At 41.5% G+C, this 8,842-nt stretch overlaps 1 protein-coding gene across 1 annotated transcript; it reads left to right on the top strand.

The window, feature by feature from the left end:
• Window positions 1-312: 312 nt before the first annotated feature.
• Window positions 313-8,382, top strand: fbxw10 (F-box and WD repeat domain containing 10; the record flags this gene model as incomplete). Its single annotated transcript, XM_008295232.1, has 12 exons — window positions 313-462; window positions 1,073-1,203; window positions 1,659-1,760; window positions 1,850-1,956; window positions 2,060-2,263; window positions 2,365-2,486; window positions 3,603-3,757; window positions 4,365-4,507; window positions 4,618-4,776; window positions 4,875-5,164; window positions 6,677-6,958; window positions 8,183-8,382. Coding segments are annotated over 12 exons (2,045 nt in total), but the record flags the coding sequence as incomplete, so codon positions are not given.
• Between the last annotated feature and the right edge of the window lie 460 nt (window positions 8,383-8,842).

The following is an 8,842-nucleotide window of genomic DNA, read 5'->3' as shown; positions in this document are numbered from 1 at the left end:
ATCTGTGTTGAAATAAAATCTTTAAAAACATTCTTTGGTTAAAACAATCTCTTTTAAAAAAAGATAGAAATTTGTAGGTTATATCATCCAATGTTGTGGAAATGTTCCCTGTCAGCTGGGATGATACAATAATCATATACTCTCTAAACTTACACTTCCAGCTGTATTTTTATCGTTATTTATTCGTATGCATTGTTAATATTTTCAGTTTGCACTGAACTGGGAGAACAACATTTTGTTTTCACATATGCAAATACACAAGAAATGACAATAAACAAGTCTTCCATCTAGAGCTTTAATCTCTCTTTTCAGGCATTAGGAACATATCCAGTGAACATGACGAAGACTCAGAGGATCCTGCTCTCATGGTGGTTCCTGGATCCTCAAAGTCTATGTCCGGAGTCAGCCTGTACAAAGACTTCGTAGGCTGCCTACCTTTCCATCTGTCCGTGAGGATATTGGGCAAGTCAACACATAAATAACACGAGTCAGGTTGTGTTTGGCAATATGGTCATTTCCACTGAGTCTTGCTTGTTGCTGTGCTGGATCAGCTCTGTAGTGTGAAGTTCTGAGACACTGACATGTCCTTAAACTGACGATATAAAGCAACTGAGCTCGGCTAATGGTGCCATAGGGATGTCGCTTAATTACTCGAGAATGCTTTTGTTAAATCCATCCCACCCAAGCGGGTAGCCCTTGGATATGAGAACAACAAAGTCCTGCCAAGCAAAGCATTGTGAGTCTGCAGACTAAAATTAAAGGCATCCAGGCAATTTAACGCGCAGTGACAAAATGTAAAAATGTTGGACTCTTATTGTGCTTCGGCATGCTGCTTGTGTTAATTCAATTCAATTCAATTCAATTCAATTTTACTTGTATAGCGCATATTTACAACAACAGTCATCTCATAGCGCTTCACAAAGGCAGAGACAGAAACACCCAACAATCCAAAACATCTGGATTCCCTATAAGCTTCAGCAGTCCGCAACAGTGGGAAGGAACTGAAAAGTGAAAAGTTTTATTGTTACAGATACATGCAAACGTCATTGTGCACATGTGTGTCTCCTACCAGGTCTGTTAGAGGAGGACGCTCTGGAATGCTGCAAGAAGGTTTGTCGGTACTGGCAGCACCTTGCACAGCAAACCATGGAGGAAATCAAGTTCAGACGGACTTTGCAGTCTCAGATTCAGGCCATGACGAAGGTTGAACATTTGGATGATTTATCAGTATTCATATTTGCTGGAGTTTTTGGTGATAAGGATGAAAATAAATCAGATTAGATCAGAAATGCAGCTTGGCTTCTAACCACGTGTACAAAAGCAGCAATAAAAAGCACATGTACAAGTGGAGATAAATTATGGTTGAACGGTATAATCAGTGTGAAAAGGATAAACAGTATTAATGCTATGAGATATATGCTGTATATACACAGGATAAACAGTACAAACAATGGGTAGGATACAAGATGGATGACACATGCAGTATAAACAGTATAAAACATTATGACTTACAACATATAGCATTATAAATCACAGCTTTTTTAATGCTTTGGGGGGTGAAGATTAACAATAACATTATTTTAGGTGTAATTTTGTTACAATATAATAATTTGGACGAATAAAAATGACAATAAGTGATGATTTTTTTTCTGTCGTAGAGGCGCAGCACAGTAGTCAATCCTACTTATGCCAACTTTGTTGAAGTTCTGGTTCCCATGAGGGACGGTGAGACAGAGGATATTTATTCTACTGATCAAAAGGTGAATAAATTAAAAACATTGCACCACAGCTGTTCCATTAGAAATATATATCACACCTAAACTGATCTTGCCTTTCTTTGGTTTGACAGGAGAAGCCATTTGCAGCTGCGTATTCCAAAACCAAAACCAAAACAGTGCAAATGGAAGAGAGGAATGTTTATTGTTGTGCATATTTTACCAAAGTGCTGCTGAGCAAGTTAGTGTTTTTTTTGTGTTGCGTAGCTTATTTCCTGCACACTGAAATGGAAAACCTTTGTCCTCAAGCAGCGGTAACGAAGAGGTGGTCGTGTGTTTGGCAGGAAAGACCCTCACCGGGTGCTGGACTACAGAGGAGGATCGCTCATGGCCACCGGCTCAAAGGACCATTTGGTGCATCACATTTATGTGGGATCAGAAACGAAAACCGTGGCGACGATGAGGGGACACGTTAACAGCGTTCGGGCGGTGCTGCTCTGCGAGGACAGAGGTCTGGTGATAACCGGAAGCTATGACCAAAGTATCAGGTGAGGAAGAGCTGCAGCGTATCCTCACATTACCCAGTTTATGATGAGAATTTAGGGAAAGATGATAATACATTCTCCTTTGTGTTCATTTATCCCTGCAGGTGCTGGAGTCTGAAGACGGACAGGTGTGAGATGGTGCTGTACGGTCACACTGGCACCATCAACTGCCTGGATCTTCATGACGATAGACTTGTATCAGGATCCAAGGATTCTTTAGTCAAAGGTGAGCAGCCTTCTGAAGGATGTACACAGAGTTCCATCTACACAATATTACCACACTTCTCACTTGCTTTTAGTGCTACATCACTGCCAGCTCCATTTTCCTATTCAGAAAACAGCCACGAGTATCTTATTCCAAGAAGCAGGTCTTCTGTGTTCTCTGGAAAGTTGAATAACTTGTTCTAAGCAAACTTATCCCACAAAGATGCTTCTTAAAACAAGCGTCAGGTGTGTGTAAGCCTGTAAATCTTAAATTCAGCTCCTACTGAGTCTGTAAACAGTTTATGTTTTTAAAGAAATAGGTCACGGCTGAGATTTATTTTTTTGTGCATTCACAGTATTGTCTCATCTTTTGTTGTAGATGTTTATGCAGAAACAGAATGTTTCTTGCCTTACAACAACAACAACAAAAAAATAGTTTTACCAGAATTTTTTTAATATATATTTACTCCCAGTTGTACATTTTACTTAGCTCTTTTCAATCTGGGTTCCCTGCATTGTTCCCATGCTGGATGGATTCTAATTTAATACAACTGAACACAGATATGACTGAAATCCAACAGTACCACTTCTCACCTTGACCCACCTACAATTAGCACTAAATAAGAAATGTGGAAGATGTTTTTGATCAATTCCTCAACTTCAACCAGCATTTTAACAGTGTTCTTCAGTCCCACTATTTACAAATCAGAAATATTCAAACCAGTGCTCCCCAAAAACATGGCTGAACAACTTATCCACATTTTTTACAAACTTTTAAATCTCTTATTCTGCACTTGGAGCCCTAAAATCAAACTCTCTGATAAAAATTCAACTGTCCAGGCCTAAAGCCAGGGAAAACCACGCTGTTACAGAAATCAGAACACATGAGTAAGTGTCTCAGTTTAAAAGGCTGTTTGAAACTCACCTGTACAGATTACTATTTGTATAATACGCCTTTTATAATGTTTTATTGATGCACTTTTTGAATCATCTTCTTCCTGTTCTTTTCCATAAAGCACCATGGAACTCAGCATCACTAACATCACAATGTGACTTATCTGAAATTTATGTTGAAAAACTTGTTGACTCGTTCTCTATTGGCATGTGTAAGTAAACTTAAATGAACCTATTTTGCCAGTGTGGAGTCTGCACACCGGGAAGCAATTTGAGGACTTTAATTTCAAACACGTCAGCCCCGTCCAGTGTGTAAAGATCAGCAAGACAACCGTCTATAGCAGCTGTGTTCAGGGCCTGGTCAAAATATGGAGCATGGAAAATGCGTCACTGCTCAGGGTGAGAATATTTTTTGGAGTGTAAACACATACAGATGGGTGACAAATTAAAGGGAAAAGCCTAATGCTTGACCCCTAAAGTGAAGGAATTTGGTGGCTCTTTCATACAGTTGAGAGCATTTTGCTGGCATGGTTTAGGTCCACTTTGAGCTAAAAGGTCGCTGAAAATCAGTACAAAGATGAGAGTAGTCTCTTCCAGGATGACATTGTCTCCATCCGTAGGGCACTGAGGGGTCACTGCATGGTTTGATGAAATTGAAAATGACAGGAATTATAAACCATGGCCTTCACAGTCACTAGATCTCGACCCAACTGACCATCTGTGAAAGATTTTGGACTTGCGTCTTAGATGGCGCTCTTCACCACCATCATCAAAATACCAAATGATGGAATATTTTTGGAGGAATGGTGCTCCAGACACTTGGAGAATTTATGGCATGGAGCACTGAAGATGTGAACATTACTAAGGCTTAATGTTGGTTTTTCCTTTAATTTGTCACCTCTCTGTATGTGTTTTATGTTTAAGTGTGTGCCTTATGCAGTTGATCAAACATTTCCCTTTGTTCATAAATTCCTAATTTTCCGTGCAATGTGCTACCTTTCCTAAGGTGATCACTGCTCACAGCAGCTCAGTGAAGTGCCTGTTCTTTGACGAATGGCACCTTCTATCTGGAGACTCAAGAGGAAAGGTCATGGCGTGGAGCACCAATTGTGATGCGAAAGAATGTCTCATGACCTTCAACCACCCGATGTAAGCAAGAAACCTTTAAAGCCACTATACAAAACTGTCCAGAAAGTTCATTCATTCAGCATTTTAAATTTGGTCACATAGGTTTATAGTGTCTTCTGACTTTTCTGCAGGGAGGTAAAATCTCTGAGCCTCTCCTACCTCCGTGTTGTTACCGGCTGTGTGGATGGAAAGATTTGCATATTTAATTTCCTCACTGGAGGCTGTTTGAAAGAAATCACTGCAGAGACTGAAACAGGCCAAATACTGTCCCTGCATTTCAATGAGAACAGGTAAGTCAGATGCGCTCTCATGAAAGTGTCATTTACTCTTGTGTTGTGGTGATACTCCAGTAATCGGCATCACATTTTGTCTCACTGTCCTCCTTTAGCATATTAGTGAACACAACATCCAGTGTGAAGCTCTACCAGTTTGCCAAAGTGTTCTGGGATTACGCAGATTCAGCTCCAAGGGACCGGGATGATTTGGTGTCTCAGGATGCTTTAGTTTCTGAGAAATCTGCTGCTTTGCTCAGAAGGTTTCGTTTTACCTCTGTCGGGGCAGATGACACAGCACAGGTGTCTTCAACAACCCAAAAGATTTATGGCTGTTACAGCATGAAACCAGAAAGAGCTGAGCTGCTTTACCAGACCTGCTTCCCCACCAGACGTCAAACACAAGGTAAGAAATCTCAGATGTACAGCTGGGAGCAAAAGTTTACAGACACTTGTAAAGCCCGTGTATATCATAGACGTCTTGAGTTTCCATTGACTTTTCCAATGATTTCAGTAACTCTTTTGTGCGAAGGAATCATTAAAACACATGCATCATAAAAAAACAATCGTGTATTTTGGTTCTTTTGTAGATTTATTATACGTCTTACGTCAAATTTGACAACACCTGCTGGCTCAAAAGTATACATACACCAGCTTGAAAGATGTAGAAAGTTGTGTTAATCAAATTTGACTAATGACATGGCCTCTTAACTTCTTATGAGTGTTTATGATTGACTACAGCTGGTGAATTTAAGTGGAGCCCATTTCATACACTCAGCCACAAACAGTGGGAAAATCTGATCCATCCATTATCTATACACTGCTTAATCCTCACTAGGGTCGCGGGGGGGCTGGAGTCTATCCCAGCCGACTTAGGGCGAAGGCAGGGGACACCCTGGACAGGTCGCCAGTCCATCGCAGGGCCACACTTAGAGACAGACAACCAAGCACACTCACATTCACACCTACAGACAATTTAGAATCACCAATTAACCTCAACATGTTTTTGGACCTTGTGGGAGGAAGGAACCTGAAGAGAACCCACGCTGCACGGTGGAGAACATGCAAACTCCACGCAGAAAGACTCCGGTGCCCTCACCGGGACGCGAACCGGCAACCTTCTTGCTGCGAGACAACAGTGCTACCAACTGCACCACCCTACAGCCCTCAGCAAAGATCTGAAAAAGCAAATCACTGGCTTGAACAAGTCAAGAAAGTCACATGGGGCCATTTCAAAGATCCCAAAACTGTCTGTGCAAACAATTGTTTGTCAGTATAAAGTGCATGTTACAGTTGTGACACACAATCACAAAGGAAACACAAACTGTCACCTGCTGCTGAGAGACAATTGGTCATGCATCCTAAGGTTCAACTTCATCGACTGAAGTTTCCTGCTGATCACATGGACAAAGAAAAGGCCTTCTGGAGGAAAGGTCAGCAGACAGATGAAACAAAAATGTAGCAATCTAACCACACAATGACCAGAAATATGTTTAGAGGAGACAAGGTGAGGCCTTTAACCCCAAGAACACCCAACCTACTGTCAAGCACGGTGATGGCAGTACTATGTTTACACAAAGTAAACTGAATAACGATGAAGGAGAATTATCTCCACATTCTTCAGGAAAATCTAAAATCATCAGCCAGAAGGTTGGCTCTTGGATACAGTTGTGTGTTCCAGCAAGACAATCACACACATCAAATGTGGTAAAGAAACATGAAATCGGGATAGAGTTTGGCAAGGCAAAACCCTAAGTCCTAAATTGAGAGTTGTAGGAATTATTGGAAACTCAAGACCACCATGATATACATGGTCTTTGCATGTGTATGTAAACTTTTGTTAACCACCATGTATCATATTAGAAATGTGCTCTAAAGCCAGTTGATTCTTGTTGTAAGTGAAGCTTTCCCTTTACAGCCAGGGTGCACTGTGAGACTGTGAAACCGTCAGTGATGCTAAGTGAGAAGGCAGCAAGTGAACGGATGAAGAAGAGGGGTCCTCATCATCCCCTGACTCGAGACTGCCTCCTCCTCAGGGTGAATGCCATCCAGAAGGCACGGTGCACGGATGAAGCTAGCGTTAACATGGAGAGAAACGCCAGGCTGAGAGATTCATGGGGTCCTAATACAACTCTCCGGAAACAGAGTCCGTGTCCACCACAGCACAAGGACGATGTTCGTCACAGGCTGGTCAAGATCTGTGAGTCCCAAGTCCCAACTGTGAAGCGATCTGTCAGCCAAAACCTGTCAGCCAGAAATGTTTCCACTGCCCCGGCCACCACGAGGACACACCTTCCACCCATCCAGCAACATTGGCCGATCAAGAGCGTGGATAGATTCGTCAAAAGTGCCACCAACTCCTGATTGCACAAGATCACTATCTAATCCAAAGTGTGGCATGAAAACTAGTCGCAGCTTGGCCCAGGATAAACACATTTACAGAGCAGGGAGTGCTGAGGCTGCCCACAGCGAATTAAAACCAGTGTTTTATGATGCAGTGCCAGTGATCATAATGAATTCTGTCATTGCTGCTCGATCGTTGTTTTGGACTTCATTTATCCAAAGTGTTGTTTCATTAAAGTTACACTAGGGGTCAGTATTGTATCATGTGATTGGTAGCTGGACCAGGACTCTGGACTATGGTACATGAGTTCTGAGTTTGCTATAGGGTTTTCTTTCAGGATTATACTTATTATTGAAGTAGAATTTTATTAAGTGTGTGAACTCTTCCTAATAAGACATGGATTCCACTAAAAACATGATTCATGATTTCTTTTTTTGGAGGTGGAGTGTCTTTAAATTCACGATCACTTTTCTATGCATTTCTATTTTCCTGTATGTTTATCTTAACGAATCACACGTGAAATTAGACTGTTGTTAATGTATGATTCATAGAGGATCATCTCGATTTCACTGATCCGTGATGGTGGAAATTCATAAACTTCAATTACTGCAACTCAAAGCTTAGAAAGAAAAAAAAACAAAACAACTTTTATGATGCCAGCTGTCATAAAAAAAGGAAAACAGATAAACAACTCTAATCCTCAGAGGTGCTAAAGATTAGTTACTTTTCAATAACTTTTTACTGTTATAATTCATATTATTATTAATAGGAATGGTAATAAATAAAAGCTGAATCAAGCACTTTGTAAATGTTGTATCTGCCATTTCCGGTCATGAAAAAGTGAAAAAAGTGAGTTCAGTATTGGTTTAGAGTTTTTCCTATAATTCAAAGTTTAATTTGGTTCTTTAGTTTGATATTTTGTTCTTTATTCTTGTGAGAATTAGGTCTCAAATTCCTACATCAATCAATCTACCTGCTGTTTTTCAAAGACCATCTGCTCATCTGCTAATTTTCCTTCACTTAACTGATCAATCTGAAAAATCCCTTGACCAATAAAGCAACAGATCTTGTGGATTTTAGCCTCTGTGGTCCCCCAGTCAAGACGGAGTGAAGTCATCAGAGTGAGCAGAGTTTGTCCTCTCCACAGAGACCTTTCACCCTGCCACCTGCCCCCTGGGCCTCGGTGCCTTGAGGGCATCATTAGGAACGACGAGGTTGAAGATCAGCCGGAGAAGGTCCTCTGCTTTGACGGCAGCAGCACAACAGCTGGGCACTCGTGAATAACAAAAGGGGTTATGAGGAGAACTGACCGGCTAAGACGTCCCGCTTTGGAGAATCTCTTCTTTCACAAGCGCTCTGCAGCTAATTTGATTTGGTCTGCAGAAAACTGGGGGAGAATGGCGTCTGCCCCCTTCTTTTTTTTTGCTCCTGTGGAGAAGGGAGACAATACGACCCCGTCCTGCTCCTCCAAGCTCAGTTTGGCTTCATCAGGCCGCACAGCCCCCCCATTGTTTCATCAGGTATGGAGTCTCTTGTCCAGGACCGGCAGAGCTGTAGGGGGGGATAACGAGCGTAAAATCAAAGCAAAGTTGAAAAAAAAAAAAAGGGAAAGTCTTCATGCAGGAATGCTCTTAGACCCTCCTGCTCCCCTGAGTAGGTCTGGCTGAGGGAGAGGAGGGTACAGGTTTATTTATGCATGAGAAGCTTGAAAGAAATGACAGTTAAACACCCCCCCACCCC

The sequence above is a fragment of the Stegastes partitus genome, unplaced genomic scaffold, assembly GCF_000690725.1.
Source record: "Stegastes partitus isolate 25-593 unplaced genomic scaffold, Stegastes_partitus-1.0.2 Scaffold1032, whole genome shotgun sequence".
Taxonomy (NCBI): Eukaryota; Metazoa; Chordata; class Actinopteri; family Pomacentridae; genus Stegastes; species Stegastes partitus.
The sequence above is the reverse complement of the archived record's forward strand: the minus strand, read 5'-3'. Positions and strand labels throughout refer to the sequence as shown.